Raw genomic sequence first — 13178 nt, forward strand, 5'->3', positions numbered from 1 at the left:
CTCTAGCTCTTAAAACCTAAGAGATTTGCACAGAAACAAGATTTCGTTAACGACTGATCGATAACTTAGAAACGGGACAGTTTATCGATTATCGGAAACAAACTCCTACGCGCGCGCGGAGAATCTACATTTCAAATTTCTAATTTCCAGCTCTTATAGGTTCGGAGATCCTTGTGAGATCGGCTCGGCCATTGATGCTGATCAGGAATATATATACCTCATGGTTTCTAGCACACAACAATGTTAACACTCAGACGATGGATGTTGCATCTATTGTAATTTGACGCGAGTTGTTTAGTGTGGCATTTGGCTCTTCCATCGCCTCGCCAAACCGAGTGGCTTTTCGCTCAGCAAAAGCCAAACGAACTTATACTTTTACTTATATAATGTATGATAATTATGTTAGTTCTAGTGTAAGTATAAGAGCACAAGTATAAGAGTACGCGAATTCTTGAGTTGGGGGTCGAATAGCCGCGATTATGACACTTCGCACGTGGATTGTTGTTTTTATTTAACATTTTTTAAATATATTTTCTAATTTGTAAAGTTCTTCTTCTTTTTACTTAATATTATATATTTGATTTGCTTACATTTCATTAGACATTTAATTTTTTTTTTCTTTGTTTTTTTTTTTTTGTTTTCTTTTGTTTTCTGCTGTCTCCTGTACATACAAAATTATTACATTACTCTTTTTAGCTTATTCTTTATTCAATCTTATTTGCACGAACATTTTCATTGTATATATTTACATGTAAATACTTAAGTACTTAATATAAATCAAAAATCATCTATTTGGTGGTCCGTAAAAGTGTTTTTTTTCAGGCGAAAATGCTCAAGTGAAAAGCCATTTCTATTGTTTACTTAAAATTGTGGTCAAAATTGAATAATGGTTAGTTCGCTTTGAATTAATAAATCAATTGTTTTTGCTTGGCGTTTTTTTTTCTTTCTCATAATTGACTAGTGTTTCAGAAACTGAAACTTACCAGTTTTTCGTAAAAAAAAAATCGGAAATGAAACTAAATTAACGCCGGAGAATTGAATTGGGCTGCTTTGTTTATGATCTTTCTAAGTACGTTTTATAAATAATAATTTTTTTTTTTTTTATAGTGTATTCCATGTTCAATTCAGTACGTATTTTGCCGGATATTTATGAAGGGCTCGAATTTAAACTAATTATAAATTAATATAGTATTGTTGCACAGGAATTTGAAAACAATTATATTCAAACATGTTAATTATTAATCTTTTGGCATAGTTTTGGTTGTTCGAATATAAATTTGCTTAATGCTTGGGATATACAAATGATATTTTGTGTGTGTGTGTGTGTGTGTGTGAGTTTTTTTTTTAAATCTATATAAAACCATAGTTTTTTAAATATAGATAAATTTTAGTGCACGCAAGCTTAGTTGGTTACAATATATGAGCTTGTACATTGAAATAAAAAGATTTTCAATTCTGAAAAGGTTTGTTTACAAATGTTAATTGTAATTGTTAATCAATGAAGGTAATTGAAGTTTTACCTAGAATCGTGTTAGCAATTAGACAACCAAAAGATGACAGGTGTTAAATGCTATAGAGAAAATCGAATAAAAGCAAACATTTGCTTCTTTTTTTGTTTTTGTATGACTTGGCAGGTGACACTTTTGCTTATCTCGAACGAACAGAAGATCCAATTGGTAATGCAACAAACAAACAAAAAAATAGTTCAATAACTTGCAATGGATAACGAATTTTATGACACTGGCGTTGGTTATCGCCGATGCAGAATGTTAGAGAGGGTGCGTATTTGTTTCTGCAGTTCCGAGTCCATTCGGCAACATTCCTCATCAAAGATTTTGCGCATTTGCTGCAGCTGCGGCAACTTGTCGGCTTGCATATTGAGCAGATCGCAGAAGAACTTGGACCACACGTGCTTCTTTAAATAGCGCGGCAACTTTTGACGTATCTCCCAACCGGCGGCTCGTTTCTGCGGCTGCATATACTCGCCAAAGAGCATGACGTGCACCGTGCTGGCAATACAAAAAAGATCTGTTTCATAAGACCAGGAGCGTCCCTCCTGCATTTCGATGCATGTAAAACCGTCCGTTTGCACCACCTTGCGAAACTTGGTGTGCTCGGCGTCGGGAAACAGCGACATATCGATGGCGCATCCAAAATCAATCAGACGCAGCGAAGGTTCGGCATTCTCCACACTTGGTACGCGCATTAGCAGAAAGTTGTCGGGCTTAATGTCCGCATGAATGATGTGCTGTCGATGCAAATGGTCCACAATATTGCAGATCTGCGATGAGAAGTGCATGACCAGAGACTCGTGCATCACTTTTGTGGTGGCCTGACGTATTTTATTATTAATGTCCAGCAGCGAACCGAAAGGCGAGAACTCAGTGGCAATAAGGCTGGCATTCGGTGCTATAATCGCAGTCGATATGTCCATAAGTCCTGGCAGCACGTCCGGATCCCGTATGCGTCTCAGCACCTTTAACAAAAATTACACATCAGCAAATAAAGTATTTGATTGACAAGTCGGAATATTCACCTGATCGCATATATAGATCTCCCAAGTATTTGGCGGCTTCTGGTACTTGAGCGCCACAACGTTACCGGTGCGCGTGTCAGTTGCCTTGTAGACGGAGCCATAGGATCCGCGACCCACCTCTTTATCAATGTTGAACTGCACGCCTTCCAGGACGCTGAGGTTGCGCGTGTTGGAGATTTTCGGCAGCGGTGTTTGCACTACTTTATAGCTGGCATGGGCATCGTTGTCGCCAGGAAAATTGAGTTTAGCCAAAAAGGCGCGGCAGAGCTCGCTGTTGAACGGATCGATTGCCTCTTTGCCCAGGTGACGGGCAATTGTCTCCAGCGCTTTTGACAGACGGCGCTCCTGTGCCTCTGCATCGTGTTGCGTGGCAAAATATGAGTTTTCCTGAAATGTGGAAAAGTCCGCCAGTGTTGTGCTCTGTACAGGCATGTGGTTGTTATTATTGTGCGCAGGCAGCGATTTATTGCCAACACCAGCAACATGTGTGGCTTCACGAAAATTAAGTCTATCCACAGCCAGCGCCAGCGAGCCATTCGAATTGTCCAGGCCACCGGCACTGGAGAACGAGAAGTTGGCATTGTCATTGAAGGTAGCGTTGTGTATTGGTGCAGAGGCAGCTTCAAAATCGGCATGGACAACGCCAGGCTCAACACCATTTGCCAACTGGTCCACCACTGAGCAGGATGAGTTACTGTTGCTGCACAGTTCAGCCTGAAACTTGTTGCCCTGTTTCGCCTTGGCGCGCGCACGCCTGCTCTCATTTGCTGTGCTTTTTGGTGTGGAGGTGTGGCCCAGAATATACGGGTGGAAATGATGGCTTTCGTTTCGCTGGCGCTGCATTGTCGTAGCTCCACTATAGTCTTGCAAGGTCTTGGACGAGGTAGCAAACTTGCGCATAGGTTCGGCTGTTGGTGCCGCTGGTGAAGGCAACTCTTGATGCTGATGGTAAATGCTTTCGATTGTATAGGCACTATATGGGCTACACTCTAGCGTGCGTTCCTTTTTAAATTTCATCTTTATAGAGCGATTCTGTTGCTCAAAGGTCGTCTGTGCTTTAAAGTTCATTTCCACGTCCACGCCATTGGAGTAAACCTGCTTCGCCGGCTCCGCATCTGCATCGTTGTCCTGTTGATCGGAACCCTCCTCATCGGACTCTTCTTCTTCGTCTGATTGCTCTGGTTGGTTATCCTCCTCCCCTTCCTCATCACCGCCAACTTCAGAATTCGCTTGTTTAGCTCCAGCCATTGCCGTCATGCAATAGGATGTCTCCTTTTGATAGGATTCGGAGAGATCCTGTTGCTGCCCATCTTGATAAGTGGGTTCTTTTTGGGTCTGCTCTTGTGCTTTGATATTGAGTGGCTGTTGCGGCGCTTGCGCCTGCGCCAATTGTTTCCGCTGCTTCAGCAGATCCGTGTACTTGCGCGCCAACAGCTCTTCAGGACTGTACTCGATGCCCACGCCGGCTGGGTACACCATTTGTTTCGCATAGTGACAGACGCGTGATGGGTCGTCCGGCTCTTCTAGAGTCAGTGCTGGCTTCCACGTCTCGTGGTTGTTCCGCCCGTAAGCATGAAAATTTCGGGGCAAGCGCACACCTCCAACTTCCGTCAAGGACTCCTGCTGCTGCTGCGGTTGCCCCTCGCTAGGACTTCCGGTGACCGCCGCCTGTTCCTGAAGCTGTGGTCCGAGGTATGTATTTGAGGGAGTCTAAAAATTGGGCAGTAGTCAGTAAGCAGTACGCCAATATCTAAGTGGAGCTTACCCGATTCTGGTGCAACATGGGCGAATAGTGCGAGTGGGCGAGCGATTGGTTCTGTGCAGCTTCAAATGCGGGATGATGCAACTGTTGGCCGAAGCGCGCTGGTGCTGAAGGAGTCGGCTGGAAAAAGAGTATGCACTTTGTTTATATCAAATGGGAAAATAAGGGATCAAATGTGGATTTGGAAATTAGTTTCTTGCAAATCCCCTCACTGAGAGGTCACTTTCAAATATTACCTGTTCTTGATGCTGGTAGTGAGCCTGTGACTGGGCTTGCTGCTGGTGTTCTTGTGCATGGGCGAGATATGTAAGCTCCTGCGGATGCTGCTGATATTGATGAAAGTTATCTTGGCGAACATGATGAGACCTCAATGGTGTGGATGGCGCAGGATTCGGGTAGGCTGGCTGTTGCTGGTGATGATCTTGTTGCTGCTGCTGCTGCTGCTGATGATGCTCTTGCTGTAGGTGATGGGTTTGCGTGTATGTGGTCAGCTGCTGCAGTGCATCGTGAGACGCTGTCTGGTGCTGATGTTGATGCTGTTGCTGCTGCTGCACTTGTTGCTGCTGGAAAAACAATGAGCGCACATATGTGAACTTGGCGTGGGCGTTTTGCAGCTCAGCATTGCTGTGCGCTTTTTCTTGGAACGCCAGATTGAATACTGCTTCAGCGTCCTTGAACTGTTCGTGCGCCTCGTAGTAACTGGCCCAGCCAATATAGAATGCGGCCACCTGGCGACCGGTGCCACGCTGAAATAGAACCTGATAGAAACGCAGCTGGTCCGTCTGCATTGCAATGTATTTAAGCCAGAGGCGCACAAGACGCACATCCTGCCTATAATAGTCGTTGTGCTCGTAAACTGTGAGGCATCGTTCGAGCGTCTCGCGGAACTTAAGTTCGGGATCGCTATGTGCATGGTTTTCGTACCAGCATATGTAATTGTACCAGTGATCGAGCGGATCGGGTCCCTGGTAGAGCGATATTGCGTGCTCCCATGCCTGTTTGTCCTTTAGGAAGTCGTTCACCTCATCCGCACTCAAGTTCTCGTTTGCACTGCTTGTTTGAGTTTGATTCGGGTTGGCCCGCATATATGAATGCATGGCCATTCTGATCCTGTTGATCGGTGTGGAGCCAGAATGAGAGCCAAACCTTAGCGAAGTTTTGAAAGCGTTTGCATTCGTAAATCCAAGTTTCGTAATAAATCCAATTTATTTACACGGCTCTTTGATCAAGGCCGTGGCGATGATTGAGACAATGTGTTTCAACGACAATTAATATTGAATGCTAACACTTTGTTGCTGTCGGTTTTAAAATAAACATATTATTGCTTTTACACTCAATAGCTTTCAGGAATTACAAAAAAAAAATTAAGTCTTATTCTAATGTTTTTTTATGTCGCTGTGTTGCTGATAAGCTATCGCTACTATTTTTGTGGTGGCTAATCGATAACACGAAGAGCAACAGTGCAGTGTTATTTGTATTTCAAGTAAAACAGGGGTGCTCCCAACTTGGATTTCGATAAGTTCCATGACGGTGTTGAAAAACAAACAAAAACAAGCAAATTTTAAACAATTAATATATATGATCTACATCAATAACACAAATCCAGGAAACAGTGCTAGAATTGAATGCAAGTCTATAAGATCGCTGTTCAACTGTGTACTACTTGATTTTTGATTTTCCAAACAATATTTTAGAGACTTGATATCCTTGGAACTGTGTTAAATATGTCTAATTCCACTGGCCATCTGTCATACATTTTTTTCTGAATGTCACATTTTTGTCTAATATGAAAAATATGGCCCATACGTTTTCCCATAAGAAAACATTTATCACATATGAGCAAATGAGAATGCGTTACGTCAGGCAACTCCAAAAGAACAAATATATCGATAAATTGCCACCAGACCCCATTACTCCGCCACTGTGCTCGTTTATAATACATTATGTTTTTACCAATTTAACCATTACGCATCTAGTGGTTTATTATTGACTGTGCAATCGAATGATTTTGTGTATTTTCATGTGCATATTACCGATCTAAACTTATCAACAACAACACCCAATGTTAAAACCGAGCAACAAACCAAAAGCCGTGGCTACATCAACAACAACTACAAACTAGTAGCCTTTTATCGATTTCACCTGAACACAGTGTACAAATACGTTTTACTTTATATAATTATTCTAATAATCAGGCAGAATGTATATGAAATGTACCACACATCGAAGGATTCATCATATGTACTTAATCATGACATTTATGGCCTTCCATTCGGTTCAATATTTCGGGCTCTCAATGTTTCAATCCGTTTGCTGACATATGTACATAACATATATGTACATATATTTCCTCTGGCAAATAAGAGGCAAAGGCTATCGAATAAGATTTGGATTTTGACTGAGCACTTTATCTTAACGTTATGTGGATGAGCTTTGAATATTAATCGAAATTATAGATATGTTATAAATGTGAGCTTCGAATATTGGCGGAACATTTCATATAACTTCTTGGCTTGGTGTTAAAATATATTGCAATATGCTTTAATATATTTCAATCTTGTTATGTCAAAGATAACTCTCTTTCCTAGTACTAATTATGGTATCTATACATTTGACGGATATAGACTTAGCCCGTAGATAATGGAGGTGTCGGCCGATCCGTACGAGCAGAAACTTTACCAGATGTTCCAAAGCTGCGAGACATCGCAACGCAAGAGCGGCCTGCTGGACGAAGTTTCGCTGACGCGCCTCTGCCAGCTGCTGCAGCTGCGTGATCAGGGATCGGCGCTGATCTCTAATCTGACCGCCAGTGGTAGCTCCAAGCTGGGTGTTTCGTTTGAGCAATTCAAGGTAGCTCTGCTTAATTTCTTGGGCACAGAGTTCGACGGCTCAACAGCGCGTCCCGGATTAAGCACACCATCTGGACTTAAAGGTAAGGCCCGATTTTTTACCTAAACTCGAGTGTCAGCTGTAGATAATAAAACAGGAGTTGCAATTCATCAGCTTTTATGAGGGGTAAAACCGGGATACCTGCCTGTTATTGTGTCCTGCCAGCGGCTTAGGTAAAGCTAACAACGGGCATTGTGCATTTAAGAGTGCTCCGCTGTGTGTTTGTCCAACAGTTGCAATTAGATCCTCCTCACGATACAATATGGGCACACGATTGTATTACAAACAGTGCTCGGGCTTTTTTGATCCCATTATTGAAAAACTAGCTGCTCGTTTTGGTACAGCGAAATTCGTCGAGCATATCTAAAGCCAATTACTAATGAGCTTTTCTTTTGCAGAGCGTTCTTTGGTGATAAGTGACGAATCACCCGCCAACACATACAAGGAGAGCCCGCCGGAGGGCGAGGCGTCTGATCGTGAGGTTTCGCCCAAGCTTATCGTGGGCACCAAGAAGTATGGCCGCCGCTCACGGCCCCATCAGATTGGCCTCGACGAATTACCCGTTACGGACTCGGATAATACAGATGAGGATCAGCAGCAAAGTCTTAACGGTTTTAACGCGCACATCGTCCAGGTGAGCTGCAGCGGCTCGTTGTTAATTTTCGCCATAATCAATTGCTGTTTTTTAACTAACTTTTTAGGTGCAACGATCGTCGTCACAAAGTGATCTGCCTGGCAGCCGGTTCCTGCACTCAATCTACTACAGCGGCAGCAAGCTCAAGCGCTGCGCCTCGCTACCAGCACGCAAGAATCTGCAATCCAAAATGATCAGCACAACAACAACGGCGAGCACGACAGTCGGTGCGCAAGTCGACAAAAGCAGCACCAAAAGAAATCTCAGAGAGGCAACAAAAGAGTGCAGCAGCGTCGAGTCGCTAGGTAAGTGCCACTTATTCACTTGGCTTACATTTTTCTCTGGTTTTTCCAATTTCGGTACAACACATCAGCTTTAGCTAAGATCCACCACAATTAGTTAATCATAATTATATATACTATATATTAAAGACTAATTTGCTTTGCCTTTGGATGCATTGGACAAGCATTGGGCATACTTAATTCAATGTTGTACTAGGGATATTTTCATACTATTCAGGAAAACCCAATGACTATCTACAATTTGGTAAACATATTTTAAAGTCAATAGATTAATATAAATCTTGGTTTTAGCAACCTATTTAAATAAGAGTAAACTCTTTCGTTTCTTAACTTAATTAGAAACAATGCAATGAAGTGGCTTAATGGCTAATGGCTAATGCAAACCAGGATAAAGAAAGCCCAAAATTAGTTTCTAAAAATATTGTACAAATAATTCAGCATTGCATTTTTGTAATTTTTACAAACTTTTAAACAATCGTTGACATTTTCGTTGTTTAAATACTGCACATAAATTTGATTTCCTTTGCTGTCAATCGAAATATAAATAACTTAAATAATTGTAAAATTCAGTCAACAATATGTTGATTAATAATTTGAAAATCGTTTATTTGAATTAATTTCCTAATTGTTTGTCGTACACCTTTCATTGTATTTTATGGTATATAAATTTTCTGTGGCTTAACAATGCTAATTTTCGGCTCATGCTTTACAGATCTAATGACCCCACATCATTTGGAAAAAATTAGCGCGCAAGTTATCGTTGACACCTGGGAAATGGCAAATATAGTTAATAGTGTAGGTCTGTTGCACGCTCTGGGCTTCGACGAGGACGAGGTGAACCTACAGCAGCTGACCAAAGTCCTGGAAGAAGAGATACGCGGACTTGAGCTAGATGCACATGCAAATGTGTTGCGTGCTCTGGTGGCGCTCCAAACCTTAGAGCTGGGATCGCTGCGACAGGCATATCGTCAACAGCATGAGGAAAATCTTAAGCTTCGATCTGATAATAAGGCAGCCAATCAGCGAGTGGCGATGTTGGCCGCCGAGGTGGATGAAAGACATGCAATTTTGGAGGACAACTGCAAGCAGGAAGTCCATCAACTGGAGCAGAGACACGCAAGTATGGTGCGTGATTTAACTCAGCGCATTACAAGCGATCGCGACCATTGGACCAGCATGACTGCGAGACTGGAAGCTCAGATTAGAAGCCTCGAGCAAGAGGAGATCAAGCTGAAGACTGAGCTAGAGCTGGTGCGGGCTGAAAATACTGAGCTCGAGTTGGAACAGCAGAAGGTCCACCTGCAAATGACTGAGGTACTGGAGCAGAACATTAAGCTGAATCATGAGCTGGCTAAGTGTGAGCCAGTTATTAAATTGGAAAACAGTGAACATGCTGGCAACGGCAGAGATAAGACTTCAGAGGATGATGAGATTTTGGTCGTTATGGAGCAAATGGCAGCATTGAAAACGGAGAACGCACAGTTACGTGACAAGACCGATGAGTTAACAATGGAAATTGAGAACTTGTATGTTGATCTGGCTCGTACAAAGTCAAGAAAAAAGGATGCTGCAACTGTTGGTGTGATTGCCTCAGCTGCGGACTCTGCCGAATGTGAAGAACTGGAGGCTGTTAGCGTCGGATTGGCCACCAAGCGACGAGGCGATTCGCCCAGCAAGACGCACGTACTTGGCGAAAGTCCGCGTCTGGGAAAACAGCGCAAGTGTTCGGAAGTAGGCGAGTCCAGTGACAACAGCAGCGATTGGTTGGCGCTTAACTCTGAACTGCAATGCTGTAAAAGTCACGAAGAGGAGCTTGCTGCTCTGCGGCTGACCGTCGAGCAGTTGGAACTAAAGCTACAGGCGGCAACCTCAAAGGCTGCCGACACTGCTAAAAGCGATAGCAATAGTCGTGCCACCACGCCGGAGACACGCTGCAAGGAGCTAGAAAACAGTTTGGAGCAAATGCAGCGCGCTTACGAGGATTGCGAGGATTACTGGCAAACCAAACTAAGCGAGGAACGGCAAATGTTTGACAAGGAGCGCCAACTTTATGAAGATGAGCAGCTGGAAAGCGACAAAAAGTTCACCGAGCTGATGGAAAAGGTGCGCGAGTATGAGGAACAGTTTAGCAAAGATGGCCGGCTGTCGCCAATTGATGAGCGCGATATGCTGGAACAGCAATACGTTGAGCTCGAAGCGGAGGCCACGAATCTGCGGAATAACTCAATTCGCATGCTAGAAGAAAAGTCTCTCCAAATAAGCGCATTACAGAGTGAGGTGGAAGACTTGCGTACACGCCTAGGCGAGAGCGTAGAAATATTAACTGGCGCATGTGAGCTCAATCCGGACGTACTCGATCAGATAACTGCACAGTCTAGTCAAAGGCCAGCCAGTTCGCCCATCAGCTACCTGTGGCACCAAAGCACAATCCAGGAACCACTTAAATCGTTCGATGCTGCTAACGGAGAAAGCACTCCCAAGGTCCTGACACTCCTGTGCGAGTCTCCTAGCCACAAATTAACCAGCCGGTAAGTACAGCGCGGCTCTTGCCAGTCCTGCTTTTCTATGTATGTATATGTGTTTATGTGTCGCGTCGTTATAATGTTCTGATCTTATTTAATTATTAATATATAAGTGGATGAGTGGATGTGGTTTTCACACGTTAAATAAATTAGATAACACTTCGATTCGAACTTTTGTCAAATTCATATTAAGCTACTCTATGAAATAGTTTAACATTTTATTATCAACATAATAAAAGTCAATTAATAGTTCTTATTTTTTTATATCATTAGAGTACACATATGTGTAATTATTAATTGAGTTCGATTGACAAATATATTTCAGATAAATTAGAGAAATATTTATTTAAAACAGAAATTTACTTTAGTTTGTGTTCAGAAAATAGGTAAATGGCCTGAAACAAATTGTCAAAGGCAAATGGAATTAACTCCAACCCATTTAATTATATCCTAGGTCTCTATAAGCTTGGTTTTCAGATATTATAAAAGCTAGAAGCACTATTTTAAACAACAAAGATCTTGTATAGCATGCCCAGATCAGTTTTAATATTTGCTAATAAAATTAAAAAGAATTTTTGTTTGTTTTCTCTCCGTTTTTTTTTTTTTTTTTTTTTTTTTGGAAATATATCATAAGTTTGGAGGGAACTCCCATTTATTGGGTTTTAATCGACTAGGTTCTGAGATAGGAAAGACAGACGGACATCATGGCTAGATGGACTCGGTTATTGATGCTGATCAATATATACTTTATGGGTTCGCAGATGATACCTTCTGCCTGCCATTTTGCGCAAATATATTAGACCCTTTTTACCCATTTTCAATGGGTTCGTTTACTGCGGTCTGAGAACTTATTGGTCTACGCATTTTTAGGTATTTAATTTGTACACAAGGCCGAACTTTTAAAGCGAGATTATAGATAATTTTACGTTATACATACAAATGTACGGGTTTATTGATCTAAAGCTTATTGTTTTTGCTCTTGTGATGTGTGCTGTCGAACGGTTTAGTTTAGTTTTCCATCATTAGCTTACCAATTTTTAAACACTAAATAAATCCTTTGTTTTAGAAACAATCTTACTACGTCGACGACATCCATATTTAGTACCACGCCTCGAGGCACTTTATCCTCGGGCCAATCACCCACAAACAGTGATACAAAATATACTTCGTCAACAAGTGTTTGTACGCCGGCGCCCATTTGCAAGCCCAAATGTTCGTCGGAAGGCGAAATCGCGGATAGTGAGACCTCATCAACTGCATCGAACAAGAGCTTTGATTCGCACAGCGTTGTGTCCACCAGCAAAGCGTCTTGCTTCAGTCATGAAAAGTGCAGTAGTCCAAGTGCTCTGAAGGAGGAACTGAAACGTCTTAAGTTCTTTGAGCTTTCACTCAAGGAGCAGATAAAGGATCTGAGTCTGCAACGTGACGGTTTGGTCATGGAATTGCAACAGTTGCAGGAAGCACGTCCTGTTCTTCAGAAAGCATATGCGGTAAGATCGTTGATAATAAGGCATTATCTTTTATTTAAACTGCTCCTTTTTATTCTTAAACAGCGAACAACACATCCGACGCTTCAGCAGCGACTTAATCAGCTAGAGCTGCGGAATCGTCATTTACAGAATGTGGTTAAGCAACAGCAGAAATATACCGAGACTCTGATGCAGCGTAAGTGTAACAAGCAATTCTTACTATTGACTGATTAATTGCCATAAATTTAATCCATAGAATCCTGGCGACAGCATCAAGTGGATCTCAACGAGTTGCACGGTCGTATTGAAGCACAGGCTGTCCTGATTGCCGATCAGACGCAGCGTCTTCAGAACGCCGATATTCTTGTGAAGGATTTGTATGTGGAGAATTCGCATTTGACCGCTAATGTTCAGCGACTCGAGCAGCAGAGAGCACGCGTTAATCTCATTCATCAACAGCAACAGAAACAGCACCATGTGCCTGCCTTAAGCGATCCATCTGGAATTCCGTAGGAGAAACGCACCAGAGATTAAATGAAAAGACACATCGAAGTAATACGATAATATGTACCAATACACTAGGCAACATTAATGCAGTGATATTCTTCAGAGTATTTACATGATATTTTCTTGTTTGTATTCACACATATATATAATTATATATGTTCTCGATATGACTAAATGTTTTTTGCTGCAGAGCACCTAAAGAAGCAGAACGGAACAATCGACTGTACCGATTTTTATATCATAAATCTACTAATTGAACTTCATATTTGGTATATACATTGTTGAACGTATAAATCAATTGATATAGTTAACGAAATAATATAGATAACATTTTAAATTGGTTAAAAATATCAAAGTTTACCATTCGCATATATATTGTTATTTCAATGGTATTCAAGTAAAAAAAAAAAAGACGTCAAAGTAACTAGACTTGTAATGCTATTATCGTAAAATATGTATTTATTTTGCATATTAATTTAGTTAATATGCAATCGTTTTGTCAAATATTTATGTATTAACATATTTACGAACCAATTAATTTGTAAATGCTCGATGTA

At 41.7% G+C, this 13178-nt stretch overlaps 2 protein-coding genes across 5 annotated transcripts; one reads left to right on the forward strand and one right to left on the reverse strand.

Annotated features, from left to right (window-relative positions):
- Positions 1 to 683: 683 nt before the first annotated feature.
- On the reverse strand, positions 684 to 5772 carry Bub1 (Bub1 kinase). The gene is made up of 4 exons (XM_002052382.4): positions 4535 to 5772; positions 4302 to 4418; positions 2537 to 4246; positions 684 to 2476 (listed from the first exon to the last, which is right to left on the reverse strand). Exons 1-4 carry the CDS (start codon positions 5399 to 5401, stop codon positions 1751 to 1753), a joined length of 3420 nt encoding a protein of 1139 aa, XP_002052418.1. The 5' UTR covers positions 5402 to 5772; the 3' UTR covers positions 684 to 1750.
- A 429-nt stretch (positions 5773 to 6201) lies between these two features.
- Positions 6202 to 12788, forward strand: Nin (blastoderm-specific gene 25D). 4 transcript variants are annotated; one of them, XM_070209130.1, is made up of 8 exons: positions 6202 to 6451; positions 6870 to 7230; positions 7586 to 7821; positions 7889 to 8126; positions 8836 to 10651; positions 11712 to 12135; positions 12199 to 12310; positions 12371 to 12788. In XM_070209130.1, the coding sequence occupies exons 2-8, from the start codon at positions 6939 to 6941 to the stop codon at positions 12625 to 12627; spliced, it is 3375 nt and encodes a 1124-aa protein (XP_070065231.1). In that variant the 5' UTR covers positions 6202 to 6451; positions 6870 to 6938; the 3' UTR covers positions 12628 to 12788. The 4 variants fall into 4 exon arrangements, with proteins under 4 accessions (XP_070065231.1, XP_070065232.1, XP_002052417.1 ...); XM_070209131.1 differs by having other exon boundaries at positions 6887 to 7230; XM_002052381.4 differs by having other exon boundaries at positions 6923 to 7230.
- The last annotated feature ends 390 nt before the right edge of the window (positions 12789 to 13178 follow it).

The sequence above is a fragment of the Drosophila virilis genome, chromosome 4 (genome assembly GCF_030788295.1).
Source record: "Drosophila virilis strain 15010-1051.87 chromosome 4, Dvir_AGI_RSII-ME, whole genome shotgun sequence".
NCBI classification, from domain to species: Eukaryota; Metazoa; Arthropoda; class Insecta; order Diptera; family Drosophilidae; genus Drosophila; species Drosophila virilis.